Raw genomic sequence first — 27,999 nt, 5'->3', positions numbered from 1 at the left:
AACTGGTGCAAACACCATGGTTTTGCCTCAGCCAATCAGAATCCAATGAATCAGCACTCGCTACTCTCATACAGTGTAATATTTTCACATTACATTGGTATTTATTATGAATTATCCTATTGAGAGCAAAATGAAAAGTCCCCACTGACTATTGCTTTTACTACTTGTTTCATTTGTTCTGATTCCTCAAACCTAGAACAATCATACTTGTTTTGTTTTTTAAGTGTGAATGCTACACTAATGCTTTTATACTTCAACATGTCAAACTTTAAAGAGTTGCTCATTTTGTTCCCCTGTGAATTGTTTAGGGAAGGCTTCCAGTGCGATGGATGGCAATTGAATCCTTGAACTACAGCGTCTATACAACTAAAAGTGACGTGTGAGTAACCAATAATAAGAAAGAGAATTTTGACATTAGTTCAGTTCAAGTCACTTTGTATGTTACTCACTGATGTACTAATGCAACCAGTGTTATCTCACCTTGCATGTAGGCTTTTATGAGAAAATAGGAAGCAACAGTCTTTGAATGGTTCTGAGGAAGGGTCACTTGACCCAAAACGTTAACTCTGATTTCTCTCCAGAGATGCTGCCAGGCCTGCTGAGCTTTTCCAGCAATTTCTGTTTTTGTTTCAAATGGGCCATTGGGTAACAGTTAGCACAGTATGTGAGATTAATACAGTGTAGCATAGAATAGTGCCGACAGCATGGATTCAAAACCTGTATAAGCTGAGATAATTCTCTGGCTACCTCACCTTGCCCTTAAAGATATCATGATAATGAGCTGCAGTTAGCAAAGCTTGAACATGAAAAATAGAGAATAGAGCACATGGAGTTATGCCGTGGTAACGTTTCTGGGATGTGACTTTCAACAATCTGTGTACAGGAGAGGTGAGGTGTTATGCAGGTACCTATTATAATCCTGGACCAATTTTTCTTTCCATTGAACTAAGTCAAAAGCAAGGTCAAGCAAGAGATGCACACTCAGGCCAATCAACTGGACTCTGAAATTGAAAACTGCATCCATAATTTTTATCGGTTTTAAAGAGAAGCTTCCCCCAATTGTTATTAAAAGAATTCCTATCCTGATTCTTACTTCCATCAAACTAACAATTAAACCTCAATTTCTAATGTGGTGATGCCATTTCGTTTATTAGTTTTCTGCTTTAATAAATATTCTTGAAGTTAAAGATTATCCTGCATTTGTACAAATCTAATTGACATCATTGTATGGAGAGGTGAGAGTAAACCAACTGTTTCTGGCCGTGGTGACTGACTCCGAGCTATTCTATGTCAGAGTGTCTCCTGATACTGCTATCAGCCAGTCAGTTGGAAGCATGCTAGGACTTATAGCAAGATTCACAGTAAGCAAACAAAATCTATTCATTCGTCAAACAGAGCCCAATTAAATATTGCCGACTATAAAAGAAATTCAGTGATAGCATCGGTGTGAGATGTATCAAACAGACCTCACAATTTAAAATGATAGAAACTTCTGATTAAAAGTGATTTTTACAGCATATTGAATCAAGGTAGTTCCACAACATAGTTTATGAGTCTAGGGTCAATCATAGTCACTTTAAGCAGTGTGATCTGCTGAAATGATTGATGAGGGAGTTGCTTTCCACTCAGGACTGGAATAATATGTGTCACCATATGCAGTCATTTTTATAACCTAATGTTTGTTGAAGTATTTAGTCTCTCCATATCTGCACCCATTCAAATATTCTTCCAGAGTCATCAGGCTGAAGTTTATCTTCTGCACTGACTGATTTGAAAGCACAAGGGGCACAAAATTTAGCAGACTGCTTTCTGCTACATAATTGCCTCCATTTTATGAGGCAGGGTACCCCATAAAATCCAATCCAATGAGACAATTTGCTAAGACAGAATGATAAATAGTTATGTCTTTACCATTGAGTCTTGGGGAGGTACATCTTGACTGTCATTTTTGCCTGAAGTTTGGCTTTATTCTCCATCATTGGACCTTACAGACAGGCCAGCCCTGTCTGCACTGTCAAATTCATTTCACAACTCAAGGCTCTACAGCAGGCATTTTTTAATTGACCAATAATTGCAAGTTAATTATGAGAAAGATCATTCAATGCATCTTGATTCATGCATTAGAAAAATCCCAACTCCCCCAATTCCAGAATTTATTTGTTTCCTAAATAATCCTGGGATTTGTAATTAGTGTATCTCAAAGTTCCTTTGCATGTGGTAATCATGTTTTATGCAAAAAGCTCTTGATAACTATTGTACCTTTTACAAATCTTATCCCAGTATTTACAGCCTTTTAATCTTTCTCCGGTGCTTCAATGTTCTTTTTTAATGTGCGGAACAAATCTTAACCCTCAAAGATTGATTCCAGCCACCACTGGTGCACAGGGGCAATATTGTGTACAGAAGATACACTGCAGCAACTCAGCAATCCTTCCTCCCAAATCTGTGATCTCTAACACTTGGAATGCCAATGGTAGTAGATACTTGGGAATTTACAAGTTACAAGCCAAACTCTATCCTGAATTGAAAATATGTTACCATTCCTTCAACATCACTGGACCAAATTCTTGGAACTACTTTCCTACCAGCACTATAGGTGTGCCTGCAAGTGATGAACAGTAGCGATCAGTTGTGAAGGGTAATTAGAGACAGGCAATAAATGCTGACTCTGAAAGAATAATAAAAACCTATAGTGCTCCATGTAATCAAAATAAGATTCTTCATAATAAACCTAATTTTATGTCTACTCTTCCACAAATGAATCTCAGCATTTGTAATCATTATGGCCTTATAACATCTTTTCCTAAACATTTGACGTATACTACAGAACATTACTTTGCCTTCCCTATAGTTGAACCTTTGTACAGAGACGTTGCTGGTCCTCTGTTGTTTTTTGTTCTATCTCTTGTATCCATTTGGTGGCTGTCATTTACTTAGGCAGACTACTACCATTGAACTTCCTCCTGCCTCTTTCACCATTAAGCTTCTAACCAATGCTTTGTATTTAAAAGGAAAAGATTTAAAAGGGACTTTAGGGGCAACTTTTTCACGCAGAGGATGTTGCATGTATGGAATGAGCTGCTAGAGGAAGTGGTGGAGGCTGATACAATTACAACATTTAAAAGGTATCTGAATGGGTATATGAATAGGAAGGTTTGAGAGGGATATGGGCCAATTGCTGGCAAATGGGATTAGATGAATGTAGGATATCTAGTCGTGGATGGATGAGATGGACTGAAGGGTCTGTTTCCATGCTGTATAGTTCTATAACTCTATGTACTGCTGCAGTTCCTAATACATAGGCTGCTATCTAGCAGGTTTTGTCTTTACAGCATTCATACCTATCTATTTTCCAATAAATAGAAGTCTGACAGTTTTTCTTCTGTCATCTGCTTCTTATTCAAGGTTTCCTCAATGCTATTTCTTCTCAGACCTGTTTTCTTGATGTTCAGCATCTTAATAATATATTGTTATTCTATTGAATGATCAATTCATCTCACTCCATTTATCTTTAATTTGGTACTTCAGGGGGACATATATCTAAGAAAGTACTGACACGCAGCAATGGTTAAATGCTGATGATGCAGAGTGGACCTACACTCCTGAGGAGAAGTTTCTGTAATTTGATATCAAGCTGATTCTGCAGGAAATATGACTTCGCTGATGTACTCATTCGGAACCACGCATGTAAAGATAACTTTTCTCAGGAAGCAGCTGGTGTTCATTCAGCCACAGTTTGTATCCAGCGGTGCATGCCGCAAGATACTCAAAAAAGAAAATGTTTCCTGGATTTCTGTTACTTCAGTTATTTTTCAGACTACACCATGCAAACCATGGGAGGAAAATTGTGCCCAGATAAAGTTAGCCTGATAATAATTCTGAAAGCCTTTGGAGGATCTCAGAAAGCAATTTAGTCTGTTAGCCTCTTAAGCCAAGGCTGCAGTGCGTGAAATAATGAAGGGTCAAGCACAAAATGAAGGGAAAGAAAACTCTCAAGATATAAACATGCTTCCACAGGCAACTGATCGAGCCTCCAACTCACTAAGTGGTTGCTGTTGAAGAAGCAGTATTGCTGCATAATACTATTCCTCTGTATGTCTACATAGTACCATTCCCAAGGCTCAAGACAAACAATGACACAAACAATTCTAAGGAAGCAACATTTGTAAAATAACCTACTCTTTAAACTATTTATCGCATTGCATAGGAAACAATTATAAACTAAAAATAAAACCGATATTTGTCCCATAACAAATATCAGTTATTGCTCAGAGTCATTGCATTTAGAATATCCTACAATCAAAGCCCACTCTTTGCTTGAAAATGTCAAGATAGTACTCATTACCAATGCTTAGATATTACTCAGAACCATAAGGATTACTCCAGACAACCAGTGACCACTTACTGCATGGAGCTATCAAAAGTATTCTCCCCTCTGTCGGCATCCAATTCCTGCTGTTGGACCTGTTAGATTATTACTGTTACTGAGCTATGAGTGATGGCATGCTGTTCAAATGTTATTGTCTGTTAATCTAATTGCAAATGATTCTCATTTGAATTTTATCTTCCTTCAGCTGGTCATTTGGAGTGTTGTTATGGGAGATTGTCAGTCTTGGTAAGTGAGATCAACCTGCATTTGTTTTTTGGATTGTATGTTTTTACTCTGAATGAAAAAAAATTTAAAAACTCACCTGTAGCATCACGGCCCACCATTGTCGTTTCAGCAGCAGGAAGTGTGGGAGCATTGGGCAGAAGGCTCACGGTGGGTGGCACGGTGGCACAGTGGTTAGCACTGCTGCCTCACAGCGCCTGAGACCCGTGTTCAATTCCCGACTCAGGCAACTGTCTGTGTGGAGTTTGCACGTTCTCCCCGTGTCTGCGTGGGTTTCCTCCGGGTGCTCCGGTTTCCTCCCACAGACCAAAGATGTGCGGGTCAGGTGAATTGGTCATGCTAAATTGCCCGTAGTGTTAGGTAAGGGGTAAATGTAGGGGTATGGGTGGGTTGCGCTTCGGCAGGTCGGTGTGGACTAGTTGGGCCGAAGGGCCTGTTTCCACACTGTAAGTAATCTAAGGCTGTCGGGAAAGTGAGCAAAAAATGTTAAAACTCATCTCTAGCGTCGAGGCTTGCATTTTACAGGAGTAGAGGCAGAGGTGAACACCAGGAGTTGCTGGCAATATATTTGGGCAGTGGAAAGATTGGGAAAACTTTAAAGGTCAACAGAAAGCCACAAAAAGTGCTATAAAGACAAGTAAGATAGAATATGAGAAAAAGCTAACACAGAATATAAAGACAGATAGCAAAAGTTTCTATAAATACATAAAATGAACTGAGTGGCAGAATGAGAAGGGGCAGTTAGTTATTTGATATGATGAAATGGCTGAGGCATTGACCAGGTACTTTGCATCTGTCTTCACAGTGGAGGATACTAATAACATGCCAATAAGTGACAAAGAGACAGAGACAGGTGAGGACCTGGAAACAATTATTATTACAGAAGAAGTAGTGTTGGGTGAGCTAATGGAGCTAAGGATAGATATGTCTTCTGGCCCTGATGGACTGCATCCCAGGGTACTAAAAAAAACAGTGAGAGAAATAGCAAGTGGACTGGCGGATTTTCTAAAATTCGCTGGACTCTGGAGCAGTCCCAGCAGATTGGAAAATAGCAAATGTGATGCCACTGTTTAAAAAGGCAAGTAGACAAAAGATGGGGAATTATAGACAATAAGCTTAACCTCTGTAGTGGGAAAGATGCTTGAGTCTATTATCAAGGAAGAAATAATAGGGCATCTCGAAAGAAATTGTCTCATGGTACAGACGCAGCATGGGTTCATGAAGACATTTCAAGCAAGGGGGACAATGGGGACCCAGTGGATGTGGTGTACCTAGCTTTCCAAAAGACCTTTGACAAGGTGCTGCACATGCGGTTGCTGCATCAAATGCATGATGTTAGGGATAGAGTATTAGTGTGGATAGAGGATTGGTTGACTGACAGGAAGCAAAGAGTGGGGATAAACGAGTGCTATTCTGGCTGGCAATCAGTGACTAGTGGTGTACCTCAGGGATCAGTGTTGGGACCACAATTATTTTGTAGATAATTTGGAGTTGGGGACCACAATGTACAGTGTCAAAATTTGCCGATGACACTAAGATGAGTGGCAGAACAAAGTGTGCAAAGGACTGTGAAACTTTGTAGAGGAACATAGATCATTGAGTGAGTGGGTGAAGGTCTGGAAGATGGAATACAATGTTGTAAATGTGAAATCATACATTTTGGCAGGAGTAACAGCAAAGTAGATTATTATTTGAATGGTAAAAAGTTGCAGCATGCTGATTTGCAGAGGAACCTGGGTGTCCTTGTGCATGAATCGCAGAAGGTTAGTCTGCAGATGCAGCAGGTAATTAGGAAGGCTAATGGAATTTTGTCCTTATTGCTTAAGGGGTTAAAAACAGAGAATTAATTGCTAAAAGCAGAGCGGTAATGTTACAGCTGTACAAGGTGCTGGTGAGGCCACACCTGGGGTACTGTGTGCAGATTTGATCTCCTTACTTAAGAAAGGATGGATTGGCAATGACGGGGATACAGAGGAGGTTCACTAGGTTGATTCCGGAGTTGAGGGAGTTGTTTTATGAGGACAGGCTGAGTAGATTGGGATTATATTCATTGGAATTCAGAAGAATGGAGAGTGGTGGGAGGTAGGGATCTTATAGAAACATGTAAAATTATGAAGGGAATCAATAAAATAGAAATAGATAAGATGTTCCCACTGGTAAGTGAGACTAGGACAAGAGGGCATGGCCACAAGATTAGAGGAAGCAGGTTTAGAACTGAACTGAGAAGGAACTTCTTCACAGAGCAGGTTGTTAATCTATGGAATTCCTTGCATAGGGAAGTAGTTAATGCTACTTCAGTAATTACTTTCAAAGCTAAGGTACTTTTTTGAAAAATAAAGGAATTAAGGAATATGGTGAAAACACAGTAAGTGGAGTTGAGTCCACGAGAAGGTTAGCCATGATCTTACTGAGTGGCAGAGCAAGCTCGAAGGGCTGGATGGCCTACTGCTGCTTCTAGTTCTTATGTTCTTAAGATCAGAATTACGTCTGGGATGCCCCAGGTCTAACCAAGATTGTATAAAATTGAAGTATGACTTCACTATTCCTGCACTCAAATCATCTTGCGATAAAGTTAATATTCTATTAGCACTCACAATTGTTCGCTGCACCTGCACGTTAGTCTCCAATGACCTATTAACAGTCACCCAGAAACCTTTATATGTTTACCTTTTCTAATCTTTTGGAATACAAGAAATACACTGTATATGTTCCTCATACTAAAAGCAGATCACCTCACATTTTTCCACATTATATTTCATCTGCTATACTCTTGCCCAGTTTGAAGACTGTCCAAATCCTTTTGAGGCCACTCTGTATCTTCCTCACAGTATCTATTCTGACTTAGCTTTTTGTCATCCACAGGCTTGGATATATAACATTTGATCTCCATGTTTAAATCAATATATATATTGTGAACAGCTAAGGCCCAAATACTGATCCTAGTCACAGCCTGCCAAAGTGATAAGCATCTGTTTAGTTCTAGTCTATTTTTTGCATGTTAGCCAAAACCAGCATATTACCTTCACTCCCATATTCTTTAATATTGCTAACCAACCTTTTGAAGGAGACTTTACCAAAAGCTTTCTGAAAATCCACTATATTCATTGACTCCCATTTGTTAATACTTCTCAAAAAATTCTCAAAAAACTCCCAACAGTTCATTAGACATGATTTTCCATTCATTTGTTCATGTTGATTATGTTCAATCAATTCATATTGATCCTGGTGTCCATCGTTTACCTCATCATTTTCCCTACAACCTAATGGAAACCAACAGGTCTGTAATTCCGCATTTTCTCTTTGCAGCTATTCTCAAGTCAAGGGTGATATTTTCTACTGCTCAATCTGCAGGATCCATTCCAGAATCATTCACTATCTCTCCACTGTTTCTTTCAACACAGTAGCATGCAGAATGCCAGGTTGTGGGCACATATTAACCTTTGCTCCCATTAGATTCTCCAAAACACTATTGTTATTCAAACTAATTTCTTTCAATTCCTCAAAATCCCTAGTCCCTTGGATCTCTAATTTTTGGAATTTGCTTATATTTTCCTTAGTCAAGGCAGGCACTTAATAGTTATTCAGTTCCTATGTGGTTTGTCCATTCACCATTTTAAATTCTCCTGAGTCTGCCTGCAACAGTGCAGAAGAACAATATAGTACAAGTCAGAATTTATGAAAATCAAATAATCAAGATGCTCAGGGGTAAAAGGCCTCCCTGATTGCTGGCATACAAGCAGCCATCAAGTAATTAGCAATCCTCCCATGTAATAGAAAGACTACAGTACTGCCTGCAAAATGCTGTAGGCCATTTAATTACAACTAATGGATGTCATAATTATGAAAACTGACCGTCTAGCTTCATGGAGGGTAGCCAGGTAATCTACAGTATAGACAAGCAGGAAGCTGGAAGAACACAGCAAGCCAGGCAGCATCAGGAGGTGTTTTGGGTGTAACCCTTCGTCATGATTTGGGAAGGTGCAATAAAAGAGGGTGGCGGGGTTAGGGTGGTGAGGTGGGGGATAGGTGAATACAGGTAGAGGGTATGACCTGGTTGGCCAATGGGACGAATGAATCCGGTTTGTGGCAGGGAGTGGTGGAAGCGATTGGGAGGGGCTGGGAAAGGAGTCAGGGGATAGGAAGGGAGATTATTAGAAATTGGAGAACTCAATGTTGAGTCCTCCGGGTTGTAGGCTGCCCAGGCGGAAAATGAGGTGTTGTTCCTCCAATTTTTGGTTTGGTTCATTGTGGCAATGGAGGAGGCCAAGGATGGTCATGTCGGAAAGGAAGTGGGAAGGGGAATTAAAATGACCGCAGAGGTTCGGTCAGCCCTTGCGGGACCAGCTGAGATGCTCGCCGACCCGTTCCCTAATTTTACATTTGGTCTCACCGATGTGAAGAAGACCGCATTGGGAGCACCTAATGCAGTAAAGTAGGTTGGAGGAGAGGCAGGTGAACCTCTGTCTCACCTGGAAGGACAGGTAATCTGCAGGTGAGCTGGCCAGTGCTGGAAAACCTTTCTGGATTGCATTAGGGAGCAGTCACACATGATTCCCTTGTATTTTACCAGCACCAGCAGCCTTCATTCTGGCCACCTGGGCAGAAGCCAAGTTCTTTGGATTATGGTCTGGTAACATCATAATTATGCTACCATTTACATCCCTCTGTGATGTAAGGTGTAAAATTTATATAGACTCATAGAGTCATCAAGATGTACCAGCCTCCACCACATCCTCTGGCAGCTCATTCCATACATGTAGCACCCTCTGCGTGATAAAGTTGCCCTTTAGGTCTCTTTTATATCTTTCCCCTCTCACCCTAAACCCATGCCCTCTAGTTCTGGACTCCCTGACCGCAGGGAAAAGACTTTGTCTATTTATCCTATCCATGCCCCTCATAATTTTGTAAACCTCTATACGTTCACCCCCCCAGCCTCCGACGCTCCGGGGAGAACAGCCCCAGCCTGTTCTGCCTCTCCCTATTAGCTCAAATCCTTCAAACCTGGCAACATCCTTGTAAATCTTTTCTGAAGCATTTCAAGTTTCACAACATCTTTCTGATAGGAAAAAGACCAGAACTGCACACAATATTTCAACAGTGGCTTAACCAATGTCCTGTACAGCTGCAACATGACCTCCCAACACCTGTACTCATTACTCTGACTAATAAAGGAAAGCATACCAAATGCCTTCTTCATTATTCTATCTATCTGCGAGTCCACTTTCAAGGAACTATGAACCTGCACTCCAAGGTATCTTTGTTTAGCAACACTCCCTAGGACCTTACCATTAAGTGTATAAGTCCTGCTAAGATTTGCTTTCTCAAAATGCAGCACCTCGCATTTATCTGAATTAAACTCCATCTGTCACTTCTCAGCCCATTGGCCCGTCAGGTCCAGATCCTGTTGTAATCTGAGATAACCCTCTTCACTGACTACTACACCTCCGATTTTGGTGTCATCTACAAACTTACTAACTGTACTTCCTATGCTCGAATCCAAATCATTTATGTAAATGACAAAAAGTAGAGGACCCTGCACCGATCCTTGTGGCACTCCACTGGTCACAGGCCTCCAGTCTGAAAAACAATCCTCCACCACCACCCTCTGTCTTCTATCTTTAAGCCAATTCTGTATCCAAAACATTTATTTTGTCTTTTGATACGGTGGTTTGTGACATTTGTCTGTCAATGAAGGTGTTCATGACTAACTTGCAAGTATTTACTGTAGGGAAGGATGTGGAAGCAAGAGAACTTGAGGAAATAAATAGTGATATCTTGAAAAGTGTCCATATTATAGAGTAGGAGGTGCTGAAAGTCTTAAAAAGCATAAAGGTAGATAAATCCCCGGGGCATGATCATGTGTTTCCCAGAACTTTGTGGGAAGCTAGGGAAGAGAGTTCTGGACCCCTTGCTGAGATATTTGCACCAGTAATAGCCATGACTGAGGTGGCAGAAGACTAGAGGGTGGCTAATGTGATGCCATTATTTTTAAAATACTATAAGGAAAAGCCTGAGAACTACAGAATGGTGAGACTTAGATCAGTGGTGGATAATCTGAGGGACAGGATTTAGATGCATTTGGAAAGGCAAGGACTGATTAGGATAGTCAGCATGGCTTTGTTTGAGGGACATTGTGTCTCACTAACTTGATTGAGTTTTTTTGAAGAGGTGACGAAGAAGATTGAAGGCAGAGCAATAGATGAAGAGAGATCAAACTGAGGTATTCAAGATAATAAAAGATGTGTTTAAAATAGATGTGGAAAGGATGTGTCCTCCTGTGGAACATTCTAGGATGAAAGATCATATTCTTAGGATAAGGGGTAGCAAATTTAAAACAGAGTTGAGGAGAAACTACTTCTCCCAAAAGGTTGTGAGACTGTGGAATTTGCCGAAGTGCAGTGAATGCTGGGGCAGGTGTGAGCAATTTTAAGGAGGAGTTAGACAGATTCTTAATTAGTAATGGTTGAAAGGATATGGAGAAAATGCAGGAAAATGGAAATGAGGACCATATCAACCATTTCCAAATGGCAGAGCAGACCCGATGGGCCAAATGGCCTAAATCTGCTCCTCTATGTTATGAACTTATGAATTTATGAGCATTGTCTGTATGGACTTACAGTAAAACATTTGACAAGATTACACATGTTAGACTGGTTATTAAGGTTAGATCGCATGGGATCCAGTTGAAGCTAGAATTTTGGATACAAAACTGACTTGAGGAAAGAGAGGGTGGTGGCGGAGGGATGTTTTTCAGACTGGAGGCCTGTGACTAGCGATGTGTCACAAGAATCAGTGCTGGATCCACTGCTTTTCATCAATTATATAAATGATTTGGATATGAGTATAGAAGGTATGGTTAGTAAGTTTGCAGTTTACATCAAAATAGGTGTTGTAACGGATAGTGAAGAGGATTGTCTTAAAGTAAAATGGGACTTTGATCAGACGAGCAATGGGCTGAGAAGTGGCAGGTAAGAGATTAATTTAGATAAATGTGAGGTGTTGCATTTTGGTGAGCCAAACTAGGGTAGGACTTAAGCAGTAGTTGGTCGGGCCCTGGAGAGCGTTGCTGAACAAAGACACCAAGGGATGCAGGTGCGTTGTTCCTTGAAAGTGAAATTGCAGATAGACAAGAGTAGTGACGAAGGCATCTTGCACTCTCGCCTTCTTTTTTCATAACACTGAGTATAAGAGTTGGGATGTCACGTTGCAGTTGTCTAAGACATTAATGGGCTGAAAATGTGTTGCTGGAAAACGCAGCAGGTCAGGCAGCATCCAAGGAGCAGGAGAATCGACGTTTCGGGCATGAGCCCTTCTTCAGGACTCATATTAAGACATTAATTGGACCATTACTGTTTGCCTTTCTATTGGAAGGATAGTACTAAATTGGAGAAGGTGCAGAAAAGATTTACAAGGATGGTGCCAGGACTGGAGTATTTAAGCTGGAGGAGAGGCTGAATAGGCTGGGGCCTTTTCCCATGGAGCAATAGAGACTGAGGGGTGACCTTAGGCTTATAAGATCATCAGGGGCATGGATAGGGTAAATAGACAAGGTCTTTTTCTGAGGGTGGCAGAGTTTCAAACTAGACGGCATACATTTAAGGTGAAAGGGGAAGGATTTAAAAAGGATCTGAGAGGTAACCTTTTCACATTGAGAGTGGTGTATGTATGGGGAACAAGCACCCAGAGGAAATCATGGAGGCAAGTACAATTACAAAATTTAAAAGACATCTGGTTGGGTCTATGAATTGGAAGGTTTTAGAGGAATATGGACTAAGTGCTAGCAAATGAGACCACATCAGGTTGATATGTCTGGTCAGTGTGGATGAGTTGGACAAAAGGCTCTGTTTCTGTACTGTATCACTCTATGACTCTATTTCTGTAGCTTTTCTTTTGAAACACTCTATGAAAGAAAAAGAGTTCATGAAGAGTGAGGGCATTTGTTTTGATTACAAGCAAACATATTAAATAATTTTTATCAGGTTTCAACCTGAGAAACTCTTTTTAGTTTGAGATTGCAGAAATCATGGCTGAAGCTGATTGTATAAGACAGTTGATCCTGAAGATTAGATTCCCTACAATGTGGAAACAGGCTCTTTGGCCCAACAAATCCACACCAACCCTCCAAAGAGTAACCCACCCAGACCCATTTCCCTCTGACGAATGCACTGAACACTATGGGACCTGCATGTCTTTGGACTGTGGGAGGAAACTGGAGTACCCAGAGGAAACCCATACAGCCACTGGGAGAATGTGCAATCTCTACACAGACAATCACCCAAGGCTGGAATCAAACCTGGGACCCTGGTGCTGGGAAGCAGCAGTGCTAACCATTGAGCCAGCATGCCACCCAAAGAAGAAAGGGGATTATTTCAAACAGTTAAGAAATAGGTTCCTTCAGTGTAAAGAGAGTTTAGTGTGGAAGTTCCAGAGCAGAAATGCTTTGTTAAATTCAAAATGGGTTATTTGAACCTTGGTTGTGTGAAGATTCAAGGAAAAGGCTTTTGAATTTGCAAGACAGAGAATCAAAGTCATAACTAAATTAAGCCCTATACACGTTAGAGAAGGGAGTGCTGCCTCATGTTTGAGTGTTGCAAAGAAATGCTGATGGGATTAATGTGATTGTCTTTTACTGGGCATTTCAAAATGTTTTATGTGAATTGTTTGATTTATTCCATTTAATTATTCATTTATTTTATGTAAAAATATTTTGCTTTATTGTGATAACCAAATCTGCAGCATTGCATGCTTGTATTTCAGTGAAATTCCGCCTTGTTAGAAGAAAACAAAAATGTGATCTACCCCTTCAGCCTCGTCCAATAATAATCTCAGCTGGGATTACACTGTCTTACTTTTCGAACTTGATGGCGGCCTGTATTATATGTCATGGACTCTCATGTTGCTTCACATCAAAAGAAATCTCTCCAGTTTCTCTATTTATTTTGTGCTATTTCCTGTCTCTTTATTGTAGGTGGAACACCATATTGCGGAATGACATGTGCAGAACTTTATGAGAAATTACCACAGGGCTTCCGGATGGAGAAGCCTCTGAATTGTGATGATGAAGTGTGAGTATCTAACTGTTGATCCTCATATTTACTGCCACCATGCTGACTGTAATCCCAGTTGCAAATGTGTTGCTGGTCAAAGCACAGCAGGTTAGGCAGCATCTCAGGAATAGAGAATTCGACGTTTCGAGCATAAGCCCTTCATCAGGAATAAGAGAGAGAGAGCCAAGCAGGCTGAGATAAAAGGTAGGGAGGAGGGACTAGGGGGAGGGGCGATGGAGGTGGGATAGGTGGAAGGAGGTCAAGGTGAGGGTGATAGGCCGGAGTGGGGTGGGGGCGGAGAGGTCAGGAAGAGGATTGCAGGTTAGGAGGGCGGTGCTGAGTTGAGGGAACCGACTGAGACAAGGTGGGGGGAGGGGAAATGAGGAAGCTGGAGAAATCTGAATTCATACCTTGTGGTTGGAGGGTTCCCAGGCGGAAGATGAGGCGCTCCTCCTCCAGCCGTCGTGTAGTTGTGTTCTGCCGGTGGAGGAGTCCAAGGACTTGCATGTCCTCGGTGGAGTGGGAGGGGGAGTTAAAGTGTTGAGCCACGGGGTGATTGGGTTGGTTGGTTCGGGCGGCCCAGAGGTGTTCTCTGAAGCGTTCCGCAAGTAAGCGGCCTGTCTCACCAATATAGAGGAGGCCACATCGGGTGCAGCGGATGCAATAGATGATGTGTGTGGAGGTACAGGTGAACTTGTGGCGGATATGGAAGGATCCCTTGGGGCCTTGGAGGGAAGTGAGTGTGGAGGTGTGGGTGCAAGTTTTACATTTCCTGCGGTTGCAGGGGAAGGTGCCGGGGGTGGAGGTTGGGTTGGTGGGGTGTGTGGATCTGACAAGGGAGTCACGAAGGGAGTGGTCCTTGCGGAACGCTGATAGGGGAGGGGAGGGAAATATATCCTTGGTGGTGGGGTCCGTTTGGAGGTGGCGGAAATGGCGGCGGATGATACGTTGTATGTGCAGGTTGGTGGGGTGGTAGGTGAGAACCAGTGGGGTTCTGTCTTGGTGGCGGTTGGAGGAGCGGGGCTCAAGGGCGGAGGAGCGGGAAGTGGAGGAGATGCGGTGGAGGGCATCGTCGATCACGTCTGGGGGGAATCTGCGGTCCTTGAAGAAGGAGGCCATCTGGGCTGTGCGGTGTTGGAATTGGTCCTCCTGGGAGCAGATGCGGCGGAGACGAAGGAATTGGGAATATGGGATGGCGTTTTTACAGGGGGCAGGGTGGGAGGAGGTGTAGTCCAGGTAGCTGTGGGAGTCAGTCGGTTTATAATAGATGTCTGTGTTGAGTCGGTCGCCCGAGATAGAAATGGAAAGGTCTAGGAAGGGGAGGGAGGAGTCTGAGACAGTCCAGGTGAATTTCAGGTCGGGATGGAAGGTGTTAGTAAAGTTGATGAACTGTTCAACCTCCTCGTGGGAGCACGAGGCAGCGCCGATACAGTCATCGATGTAGCAGAGGAAAAGGTGGGGGGTGGTGCCAGTGTAGTTGCGGAAGATGGACTGTTCCACATATCCTACGAAGAGGCAGGCATAGCTGGGGCCCATGCGGGTGCCCATGGCAACTCCTTTAGTTTGGAGGAAGTGGGAGGATTGAAAAGAGAAGTTATTCAGGGTGAGGACCAGTTCAGTCAGTCGAAGGAGGGTGTCAGTGGAAGGGTACTGGTTGGTGCGGCGGGAAAGGAAGAAGCGGAGGGCTTTGAGTCCTTCGTGATGGGGGATGGAGGTGTACAGGGACTGGATTTCAGTGTAATCCCAGTCTCAACCATACTCACAAAGCTTTTAGAACTTTTAGTGTTTTATGTCTTTATTTGTTTTATGTTTGTTTTCCACACTGGTGACCATTTAATTCCATGAATAGCATCACTAATATATTTCTTTCAAATGCCTTTTCTCTCATTCTGATCAGTACTTTTAATATTAATGGTTAGTCTTTAATTTTACAATTATCTAAGAAATCTCAGGTTCATCATTTAGGATTATTTATAATGAAGGTGCATGTGTCTCTGCGTGAATACTTATATGCAAACAGTGCCATATGCAAAGAATGCAAGGGAGACGACAATACCAAATAATTTAATCCTAATTTATCTGGATTTCATATCCAACAATTCTATTGTAGACTATATGCCCTCTACTGGGATATATTTGATCCTAGGTGAGCTTCCAACTTCACATTCACACCATCATTAAGACACCAATTTTCACCCTGTAACATTAGCAACCTCATTCTTCTGTCAGTTAATGTATTGCTAAAATCCTCATTATGCCTTGACTCTAGACTCAATTATTCCAATCTATCTCAGGTCAGTGCCTGAAATTCTATCTCCATGGCTTCTCCCCACTTATTAATTTGCTACAGCCTTAAAACACACATAGATAACTCAGTTCATGTAATTTTAGCCTACTGTGTATCTACAGTTTTAATTGTTCCACCACTGATGGTGATGCCTTCCATTGCTTAGCCTCCAAGCTTTGCCATATCTCTTTGCCGCTCTATTTCTGAAGAACAGTCATACCAGGCTTGAAATGTCAACTCTGTTTCTCCCTCCACAGATGTGGCTAGACCTGCTGAGTTTCTCCAGCATTCTTTGTGTTTGTTTCTTTGGCTCTCTGCTTCATTTTCCTCTTTTAAGACAACTCTTAAAGCCTACCTTTTTGATTTTGATCACTTGAAGTGTATTCTCCTAATATATTTTGGTGTTCTATAACACTCCTGCGAAGTGCCTTTGGCACGTTTATATAAAAATAAGTCGCCATTGTTTATTTCAGTGCAATATTATCTCTATTGAAACAGCTTATTTTAATTTTTTTTGCCTGCTTATAATAGATCTTTATTAAAACCAAGCCTAATCTATCCAAGTTCATGCAATTTACAAGGAGCCAATTTATAGTTAATTAACAGGCAAATCTCAAATTGACTTTCTCCCCTTTGATATTTTTTGCTGTAACTTAAATATTCAATAAGAAAATCAAATATTGTACACCAGCGTAAATGCTTATCTTTGCTTTTTTGAAACATTCTTAGCTATGAATTCATGAGACAATGCTGGAGGGACCGGCCCTATGAGCGACCAACCTTTGCACAGATTTCAGTGCAACTGAACCGAATGCTTGAAGCAAGAAAGGTAATTCAAAAATATTTGGGATTATTAGCCAAGTAGTGAGTAGTGCTCAGTCATGTAAATGACCCGTGAACAGTTGGTTATTGACATAACAATGCTGCTAACCTGAAGGGCCTCTGATGTGGGTTACACAACAGCTGTTCTGAAACCCAACATGCTTGCTGTGTACAGATGCAAAAGAGTCATGGGTGGAAATTTCAACTGAATAAATATATAGATTTTCCACAGAAATAGGTCAAGTTTTTTTTTATTTCTTTATAAGTTCTATTTTCCTCAAGTTTCTTTGTCACCTCTGCAGAGCTCTCTATGCACAGAGATTGCAGCCCACGTAACTTCCCGGAGTAGCTAGCCAAAACCCTTGTAATCCCTCTGTGTAGCCACAACCACAGTGGCCCTGAAATTGAACAGGAAGTGATGCAGCATTGTCCTCCAGGAAAGTGTCCAAGAGTTTTGTCCAACATTGAAGTGTATAGGGTCAATATGAGGATAGTCACCAAAGGGTGCTTCTTTTATGTCTATGTAGAGTCATAGAGTCATAGAGATGTACAGCATGGAAATAGACCCTTCGGTCCTTCCCATCCATGCCAACCAGATATCCAAACCCAATCTAGTCCCACCTGCCAGCACCCGGCCCATATCCCTCCAAACCCTTCCTATTCATATACCCATCCAAATGCCACTTAAATGTTTTAATTCTACCAGCCTCCACCACATCCTCTGGCAGCTCATTTCATACACATACCACCCTGTGCATGAAAACGTTGCCCCTTGGGTCTATTTTACATCTTTCCCCTCTCACCCTAAATCCATGCCCTCTAGTTCTGGACTCCCCGACCCCAGGGAAAAGACTTTGTCTATTTATCCTATGCATGCCCCTCATAATTTTGTATACCTCTATAAGGTCACCCCTCAGCCACCGACAGTCCAGGGAAAGCAGCCTCTCCCTATAGCTCAAATCCTCCAAACCTGGCAACATCCTTATACATCTTTTCTGAACCCTTTCAAGTTTCTCAACATCTTTCCGATAGGAAGGAGACCAGAATTGCATGCAATATTCCAATGGCGGACTAACCAATGTCCTGTACAGCCGCAACATGACCTCCCAACTCCTGTACTCAATACTCTGACCAATAAAGGGAAGCATACCAAACACCTTCTTCACTATCCTATAGGAACTATGAACTGCACTCCAAGGTCTCTTTGTTCAGCAACACTCTCTAGGACCTTACCATTAAGTGTCTAAGTCCTGCTAAGATTTGCTTTCCCAAAATGCAGCACCTCGCATTTATCTGAATTAAATTCCATCTGCCACTTCTCAGCCCATTGGCCCATCAGGTCCAGATCCTGTTGTAATCTGAGGTAGCCCTCTTTGCTGTCCACTACACCTGCTACCCTGCACTCCAGAAAAATGGGGAAGCCACTAAGGTATAAGAAGGTGTTGACAATACCCTCATTTGTTGAAAAATGTGGTGCTGGAAAAACACAGCAGGCCAGGCAGCATCCGAGGAGTAGGAGAATCGACGTTTCGGGCATAAGCCCTGGAAGAAGGGCTTATGCCCGAAACGTCAATACTCCTGCTCCTCGGATGCTGCCTGGCCTGCTGTGTTTTTGCAGCACCACATTTTTCAACTCTGGTCTCCAGCATCTGCAATCCTCACGTTCTCCTAGACAATACCCTCATCCCAATATTTGGACACAACACTCATTGGTTCCAGAACAAAGAGAAGGTCCCATTCCACATATGTTGCAATGTCTCCACAAGTACAAAGGAAATCCAGGGGTCTCAGTGTGTGTCTTGGTGCCTGTCATGACACATCAACTTGATGTTTGCAATCACTGAGTCAGTACTTTGGAGACAGAATTAGTCTAACATTGCCTCCTAGTCAAAAACTAGTGGAGCTGATCACTGGCATAATCAATAATTCAGAGCTTTAAATCGATGTCTCCTGATTTGGAAAGTGATGATTGTAATGGTTTGACTCTATGGTTTCTTAGGTTATGAATATATCTTTAATAGTGAAAGTGGGAGAGGTTAGAACAGTCAAACATGGAATCTGTTTGAATTCCGCCCAAACTACTGAGATGTATTTAACCCTGAATGGTCCGCTGTAAAATAAATATAACAATTTGAACCTTAGGTTCAAGTGATTGCGAATTTGCAGTCGAAGTAATTATTTCTTTGACCACATTTTTGTCATACACAAAGGTATGATTGCTTGAGGGACAGGGAAATATTATATTTATGCACTAGTAGGTATTCCTGGTAATTCACAGTAGAAGAGGGGTTTTACTTTCTAGGCTGCAACAATAGCTCCATTAAATAAGAGAGAAAGCATCCAACGGAATGCAAGGCCCTGTTTAGTCTGTAGGTTGATACTAAGGGAAGCTGAGTTCACAACCAGGCAGGGATATCCATACCAAAAAAGTCCAAGGTTTCAACCCTGACATAGGCTAGCCTTGCTGATTACACCTGGAGACTTGGTCGTGACACTTGTCTCAATGGCTGTCAGATAAATTTGGGAATAGTAAGGCTAGCAAGAGGGTATATCTATGGATTAAAAGTGAAGACCAAATTCTGCCAGCACTGTCTTATTCAGCAATGTGTACCAGCTACTGAGAAATTTACCAATTCTTCTTCGGCAGCACCTTCCAAGCTCTTGACCACTGCCATCTAGGATGACGGGCAGCAGCTAGATGGGAACATCAGCTTCAAGATTCCTTCTTATTGACTCACCATCAAGACTTGGAAATATAGTGCCAATTCCATCATTGTAGCTGGGTTAAGAGCCTGCAGTTTCCTCCCTGACAGTGTTGTGGGTGTACTGACCAAACAGTTTGCAGTAGTTCAAGAAGCCAGCTCGCTATGATCTTCACAAGGACACACAGGGATGGGCAATATCTAGAGTCCCAGGCAGCTCCACTTATTAAAAATAAATAAAACAAATGTGATCAAATCGTCTGTTCCATTTCTAATGGGCACAATTTCATTGCCTGCATCATCCGGCCTAGTTAGATATAAGTACTTTGAGGGGGTAGGGAAAAATAAATATACCTGTAATAAGTATTTAAACTTGTTAATTTCTCTCCATAGGCTTACGTGAACACAGCTTTATTTGAAAACTTCACTTATGCTGGAATAGATGCTACAGCAGAAGAAGTGTGATATCCAGCCTACCCCTGGGCTCATGCAAATAGGATCACTACCTGAGGTCATGTGGGTTCATGTTAATGATGCTCACAGACTGCTCCACAGTCTACAATCCCTGTTCAAAGAGATTGCAAAAAGCCTGAAGTTGACTGCTTGAGCCAACCAGCTAAAGTAAAATATGAAAAGAAATGATTACTTCCACATTATAAAGATTGATGTGAGTTTAAGACCTGTCCCTAATCCCTGTGACAGAGCGGATGACTGTTCTAATCCAAATGATGGAATGGGGATCTTCAAACTATCTTGTGAGTTGTGAGATTGAGGTTGCCTGCCCAGCTTCACCTGAAAGTCAGCTGTGGAAATGGCATCTTTACATCCAATAAATAAGACAGCATTACTCAATTCCAACTTAAAAACAAGACTCTCTGCAACGTGGCAGTTGGAACAAAAGAACTGAGTGAAATATAATAATAATGATGAAGTGTGAATGTGTGCAGTGGGGAGATGATGGTGTACTGGCAATATCACTGAACTAGTAATCCAAGGACCCAGATTAACATTGTGGGGACATGGGTTCAAATCCCATCATGGCTGCTCGTGGGATTCCAATTCAATTTATAAAAGTCTAAAATGCAAAGCTAGTTTCAGTAATGATACCATGAAGCTACCATTGATTGTTACAAAAAAGTATATCTGGTTCATTTAAAGGCCTATAGGGAAGGAAATGTGTCATCATTACCCGGTGCAGCCTCTGTGTGATGCCAGACCCACAATAAAGTGGTTGATTCTTAACTGCCCTCTGAAATGGCCCAGCAACCAACACAGCTGAAGGGCAATTAGGCATGGGCGAGAAATGATGGCCTTGTCAGCAATGCACACCTGCCATGAAATAAAGAAAAAAATGAATGTTTTCAGTGTAGTTGGTGTTTTATAGTATGTACATACACACTCTAAACTGTGTGTGTGTGTGTGTGTGTGTGTGTGTGTGTGTGTGTGTGTGTGTATGTGTGTGTGTGTGTGTGTGTGTGTGTGTGTGATGATAAGCAAACTTGCCAATGGAAACCTGGAGCACAAGGCTATTATTCCATCTTGACAAAATGCTGTACATCTCTAAATGTGCTAAGGTTTCTATGAAGAATTTTCTGTTTTTTTGAACCCCAAACAGTCGAGAAGTAATACATTTGTCCAAATTACATTGGACTTTAGAAGGGTGTAATTGGTCCTCTTTACTGACCTATGGCTTCTCAAAGTTCAGCTTTGAAGTCAAATATATGCATCTGAGTGTTAATTGAAAGATATTTCTTTTTCCGGATGTCCAATCAATGCATTTATACCATCAACTAAATTTTGATGGGTGAAGATTCTAAAAGATATATTTTAAGGTTTATAAAATGATGCACAAATGTGCTTTTTCAAAGAGCAAGTGCAGACATAATTGTCTGAATGGTTGCATTAGAACATAGAACAGTACTGCACAGGAACCGGCCCTTTGGCCTATGATGTTGGACTGAACATGACGCCAAATGAAACTAATCCCTTCTGCCTGCTTTTGGTCCATATCCCTCCATTCCTTGCATATTCATATGCTAATTTAAAAGTCCCTTAAATGCCCTTATCATATTTGCCTCAATCACCACCTCTGGCAATGCGTTCCAGGCTCCTACCACTCTTGGTGTAAAAGAACTTGCCCCTCATGTCTCCTTTGAACTTTTCTTCTCTCACCTTAAATGCATGCTCCCTAGTTTTAAATACTTCAACTTTGGGAAAAAGGTTCTGACCATCAAACCTTTCTATGTATCTCATAACTTTATAATGTGGAGGTGCTGGTGTTGGATTGGGGTGGACAAAAATAAAAAACATGCAACACCAGTTTATAGTCCAACAGGTTTATTTGGAAGTACAATCTGTCAGAGTACTGCTCTTTCATCAGGTAGTTACTTGACAAAGGAGCAGTACTCCGAAAGCATGTACTTCCAAATAAACCTGTTGAACTATAATCTGGTGTTGCATGAATTTTAAAATAATATTATACACTTCTATCAAGTATCCCCACAGCCTCTGCTGCTCATGAGAAAACAATTCACCTTTTTCTTGCCTCTCCTTATAGCTCATTCCCTGTAATCAAGGTGGCATCCTGGTATAGCTCTTCTGCAAAGCCTTCACGTCCTTCCCGTAATGTGGTGACCGGAAATGAATGCAGTACTGTAAGAGTGGCCTAACTAAAGACTTACAAAGCTGTAGCATGACATCCTGACTCAGTTCCCCGACCAATAAAGGCAAGCATGTCGTACACCTACTTCACCACCCAATCTACTTGCATGACCACTTTCAGGGAGCTATGGGCTTTAACTCCAAGATCCTTTTGTACATCAATGCTGTTCTGAGTGCTACCATTAACTGTATACTTTTCCTTAACATTTGATCTCCCAAAGTGCAGCAGCTCACACTTATCCACATGCCATATTGTCAGTTTCCAATGACTGGGTTTTAATGTGTAGACATGCTGACAGTGGATTGAGGAGTGGGAGAAGGACTGGAAATGTAACAGGAATCTTGTGAGGTACATCTGCCAATTACATTTTTAAACACCGCTACTATCATATGATTTCCAAGTTAATTAGCATCAGTGGGTGATGTGACAACTTAAAAAATACAACCTGAACTCCAAATATTCAAGTTGAAGGAAAGAATGAGGGAAAAAGGTATGGCCACGGAAAGTGGGAGATCAAAGACCATGCTTGGCTTCAATGATACCTGAGTGAAGGTGTTGCAGGGAAATTCTGGAGAAAAATACCATTGCATCACATCAGGTGGGTCAAAACATTTAAGGTCACTGATCGGTGCACACAGGGCACCCCACACCTTAAATGCATTATCTGGGCCGACGTGACACCAATTGTTCAAGTTCACTTGAGAATGTAACTTTCAAAAAGTTTTGCAATTTACATATGAAAGAACTGAAACCAGCACGTTCATTCTAAAAGATGAGAGACTTAACAAAAAATCCAGGATTTTTTCAATATATAATTTCAGTTACATCACACTGTAAACTTTTGCTATAAATTCTGCACCTTATGATCTTATACTCCACAACCACCTGATGAAGAAGCAGTGCTTCCAAATAAACCTGTTGGACTATAACCTGGTGTTGTGTGATTTTTAACTTTGCGCACCCTGGTCCAACACTGGCATCTTCAAATCATGACTGAGAATGTAGGATTTGAAGAGGGAAAGGAGATCAGGAGATTGAGTGTAGTCTCAACCTTCTGAATCCAATGCAGAATTTATTTCACTGATCTAAACAGGGCAGCTAAAGTGAGAGCAATGGCAAAAGCATCTACATCCTGATTTGTCACCATAACCTACTCTACCTTCTCAAGCCTAATGCAGCACAGTAGTTCTCTCGTCAACTTGTCTTGCAAGTCCACTCATCCTCTGTCTAAGCCTTTCCTCATTTCCAATCTGTCAGTCCACCACTGACACGCGCTCATCATTATGCAATATCATGCCTCTTCCCCCTTAGTCACTCTCAGCCAATGGTTTGGGTTTCTTCCTTCCCTTCTCGCAGGAGAAGATTTCAAAGAACATGGAGGAGTGACAGCTAGAGAACTGATGCCTCGATTCAGCTATTTAACTGCAGAATAGGGAGAGTTGGAGGTCAGCACAGTTTCCATTGGAGTTGGAGAGTTGGGGGCTTCCTAATTTCTTTGTGACAGAATTAAATATCAGACAACTCCAGAGTAGACAGCATTCAGCCATGTTGGCTTAATGTCATCAGCCAGTGAAATGTGATTATTTGTGCGATGGTAAAATTCAAATATTCTGACCTTGGCAATAGTTATCCAGACCTTCTCATCTACCACGGGGTTGTCCTGTATTTCTTAGTGAAGGTTATTAATCAATTTGAGGCAGTTGGGTTTGGTATGAAAGGGTTTCTTGATTGTTTGCAGGACTGTTTTGAATTTTGTGGCAGTGTTAAAGTAAGATGGAGGATGAGAATCAAAAGTGGATTTTGAAGGCGGTTGGCAAATTGGGTACGTAATTGAAATCTAAGTGAACATTACAACGTTGGGAACAAGCCAGGCGCTGGTGCGGCTGATGGTGAATTTTACACGTCACTTCTTGCCTCTTCCTCCTCTTTGGAATCATCTAAAGGTGGGTCTGTAGCCCTGTACCTTGCTGCTGTTGTACAGCCAAACATCAATAATGTCTAATATGGTACAGACGCAACACAGGTAATCTAAAGTTGCTAGTCAACTTGGTGTGGGAAGATAACTCCAGATTTATTCTGATACTGAATTGCATTGTCAGCGTGTTCTCTGATGACATTGTGGCATTAGTTTCTTCACTCTGACAACCTCATTCCTCATTTTCCTCAGACCACGTTTTGAGGACACATTCCAAGAAAGCTGGCTGGTAACTTGGTATTAAGGTGCAGAGAGGTCAGTCAGGAGGAGCTGCTGTGGGCAAAGAGCACTGCAGCAGCTGCTTGATTAGTATTGAAACAGGCCCTTTGGCCCAACAAAGTCCACACCGACCCTCCGTTAAGAAACCCACTCAGGCCCATTCCCCTACCCTATATTTGCCCCTATTTAATGCATCTAACATTATGGGCAATTTAGCTTGGCCAATTCACCTAAGCTTCACATCTTTGGATTGCGGGAGGAAACCCACGCAGACACAGGGAGAATGTGCAAACTCCACATAGACAGACACCTGAGGCTGGAATCAAACCTGGGTCCCTGGTGCTGTGAGGCAGCAGTGTTAACCACTGAGCCACCGTGCTGCTTGGAAATCGTGTGTACGCCTCCATTGTTACTGTTTCTCCACAAAACGCTGATGCAGACACATCCAACTGATCTGGCACTGCCTCAATTGTCACGTGCACAACTGATGACACCTGACACATTTGGGAAGCTGCAGCTAAACTCACAAACCTAAACGTCTGCTCACTCAGACTTGGGGGATGGGGGAAGCGGGGGGGGGTGGGGGCATCATTGGTCAAGGTGAGAAAATTCCGAGCCCTGGCAGAGCAAGAATCACAGAATCCCTATAGTATGGGAACAGGCCATTAACAAGTCCACATCGGCCCATTCCCCACTACTCTAATTTTCCCATGACTAACGCACCCAGCCTACACATCCCTGGACACTATAGGTAATTTAACATGGCTAATCCACCTAACTTGCACTCTTCGGACTGTGGAATGAGACCAGAGCACCCAGACGAAAACCACGCAGACTTGGGCAGAATGTGCAAACTCCACTTCGGCAGTCGCCTGAGGTTGCAATCAAAATAGAATCCCTGGCACTGTGAGGCAGCAGTGCTAACCACTGAGCCACCATGCCACCCCAAGGCGGGCAGCAACTCAGAAAGAAAAGTCACTCAGGTTTTGAATCTGTGGAACTCACTGCCACAGAGTGCAGGGGAGGCAAAATAAATCAACAGACTCAAGATAGAAATAGATATAATTCTAATGAAAAATGGGATAAACAGCTATGGGGAGCAGGTAGGAGCATATATTTGTAACCAAGATAAGATCAACCATAATCATGTTAAATGGTGGAGCATGTTCGAGGGGCTGATTTGCCTCATCCCTCTCCTAATTAATGTAGGTGCCATGCTTGGGCGACTTATAAAACTGTTCACTGTACTTTTCATGTGAAAGTACACATGACATTAAATTTCTATTGTATTCCACGGAATTCCTGTGTGCCTGAACGTGTAGAATGACATGTTCTAGTCTGACTGGTATACTTTAAATTGGAACTTCAGTGCAACCACTATGTTCCTTTCCGATTTATACTGTTTTATTCAGAAACGCCAGCTGAGTCAGCAATTCCTCATCCTGTGAAAGAATAAATAAGAAAACGTCACCTGTCTTCTGTATTGCTGGCCACAGACTGCAAGACCCCTGCAACTGTCTCTGACAGAATCCTGGAAAGATCTATCGGCAAAGACGCTGAGGGTAGTGGTGATTTTATCAGCCATTGATAAGTTCAGTTCAATCAGTATTGATCTGGGGTAAGACAGAGAGGGAATTTTACTTGTCGTGCAACACTCAACGTCGAAATTGAGTGTTCTAATTAGCAAGCTCCATTTCCTCAGCATTAATCTCCCTTGTCTTTAATTAGCAATATTTTTAAAAAATAAAGAAATGATAGCCCACTGTGGGTACTGGAAATCTGAGAAAAAGAGAAAAAAAGCCTGGAAAATTTCCAACAGGTCAGGCAGCATCTGTCGGGAAAAGCAGAGTTAACTTTAACTTGAAAACTAAGTGCAATGCTGCAGATCTGAAATTAAAGCAGAAAGTGCTGGAGAAATGCAACGGGTCCAGCAGCATCTGTATATATATATATAGAGAGAGAGAGAGAGAGAGAGAGTGAGGATTCATATTGGATTCAAAGTCTTAACTCTGTTTCTGTTTTCACAGATGCTGCCAAAGCTGCTGAGTTTCTGCAGCACTTTCTGTTTTATATTCATATTCAATGTGTTTTCTCCACCGATATTGTTTGACATGGTGTGTTTCTTCTGGCTTGTTTTGATCTTGTTTAATATAACCCAGATTTCACGGTACAGACTTGTTTTTAAATTGCATTTTGTTCTGTGCTCCATTAGCCGATTCTCTCCTTGACATTTTGTGGCACTTCATATAGAGTCATAGAGATGTATAGCACAGAAACAGGTCCTTTGGTCCAATCCGTCCATGCCGACCAGATATCCCAATCCAATCTAGTCCTACCTGCCAGCATCTTGCTCAAATCCCTCCAAATCCTTCTTATTCATATACCCATCCAAATGCCTTTAAATGTTGCAATTGTACCAGCCTCCATCACTTCCTCTGGCAGCTCATTCCTCATATGCATCACTCTCCATGCGTAAGAGTTGTCCCTTAGGTCCTTTTTAAATTGTTCTCCTCTCACCCTAAACCTATGCCCTCTAATTCTGGACTCGCCCACCTCAGGGAAGAGACTTTGTCTATTTATCCTATCCATGCCCCTCATAATTTTATAAACCTCTATAAGGTCACCCCTCAGTCTCCAACGTTACAGGGAAAACAGCCTCATCCTATTCACCCTCTCCCTATAACTCAAATCCTCCAACCCTGGCAACATCCTTGTAAATCTTTTCTGAACCCTTTCAAGTTTCACAACATCCTTCCGATAGAAAGGAGACCGGAAGTGCACGCATTATTCCAACAGTGGCCTCACCAATGTCCTATACAACCGCAGCATGATCTCCCAATTCTTGTACTCAATACTCTGATCAATAAAAGAAAGCATACCAAATGCCTTCTTCACTATCCTATTTACCTGTGACTCCACTTTCACAGAGCTATGAACCTGCACTCCAAGGTCTCTTTGTTCAACAACACTCCCTAGGACCTTACCAATAAGTGTCTAAGTCCTGCTAAGATTTGCTTTCCCAAAATGCAGCACCTCGCATTTATCTAAACTAAACTCCATTCTGCCTGCCAATTTATTTCCTTTCATGTGAGGGAAAATAACTTTGATGCTGTTAAGTGATTCCTATCCACCTTTAACATAATGTGAAGTACATAATAATTTTATCAAGGAAAGGGATATATTCATCTCAATAACAAAAGCATACTGCATAGTTAAGAAGAACCTAAATGACAGGAGCTGTTGTAAGGGTTAAGTAGTTTCCTCCTAGTCCTGCGTTCTTACTACAGGCAGTTGTCAACACAAAGTTGTAATTCTGAGAGAGCATCAGTTGGAAAGTCAATGGCCTGTTTCCTGCCAGCTTCCTTCTTCTGCTCACTGAGCGGTGAGGTCAGTTCCTCAAATCTGTCGTCTCAATCGAATGAGTAGGTGAAAATGAACACAATCTTTTCTTTTAAAGGGACATAGATGTCAGAACTTGAAGTTATCTTAACTTCAGAAAATTAGCTTCGCCATGAGTTAGTATTACCTTGTTTTTCAGGTGCAGTTTTGGAAAGATGTTATGGTTGAAGAGGTATCGCACTGCCTCTGTACCAGTTGCTCTGGGTTCAAGGCCTGTCTGGAAATTGTTGACCACAGAAGGAGCATGCACAATGTAGCCAAACAGATTAATGAT

The 27,999-nt window shown here is 41.9% G+C and overlaps 1 protein-coding gene across 2 annotated transcripts in view; it reads left to right on the top strand.

Moving 5' to 3' along the window:
- The window catches only part of tie1 (tyrosine kinase with immunoglobulin-like and EGF-like domains 1), an 86,388-nt gene extending 65,562 nt beyond the window's left edge, over window positions 1–20,826 (top strand). For both annotated transcript variants that reach the window (XM_060830563.1, XM_060830562.1), the window contains 5 exons: window positions 309–379; window positions 4,575–4,615; window positions 13,581–13,677; window positions 16,676–16,775; window positions 19,864–20,826. In XM_060830563.1, the coding sequence (XP_060686546.1) occupies window positions 309–379; window positions 4,575–4,615; window positions 13,581–13,677; window positions 16,676–16,775; window positions 19,864–19,935 (381 nt within the window). In that variant the 3' untranslated portion in view covers window positions 19,936–20,826. The remainder of the gene's footprint in view (window positions 1–308; window positions 380–4,574; window positions 4,616–13,580; window positions 13,678–16,675; window positions 16,776–19,863) is intronic.
- The last annotated feature ends 7,173 nt before the right edge of the window (window positions 20,827–27,999 follow it).

The sequence above is a fragment of the Hemiscyllium ocellatum genome, chromosome 9 (assembly GCF_020745735.1).
Source record: "Hemiscyllium ocellatum isolate sHemOce1 chromosome 9, sHemOce1.pat.X.cur, whole genome shotgun sequence".
Lineage (NCBI taxonomy): Eukaryota > Metazoa > Chordata > Chondrichthyes > Orectolobiformes > Hemiscylliidae > Hemiscyllium > Hemiscyllium ocellatum.
This window is presented reverse-complemented; position numbering and strand designations above follow the sequence as displayed.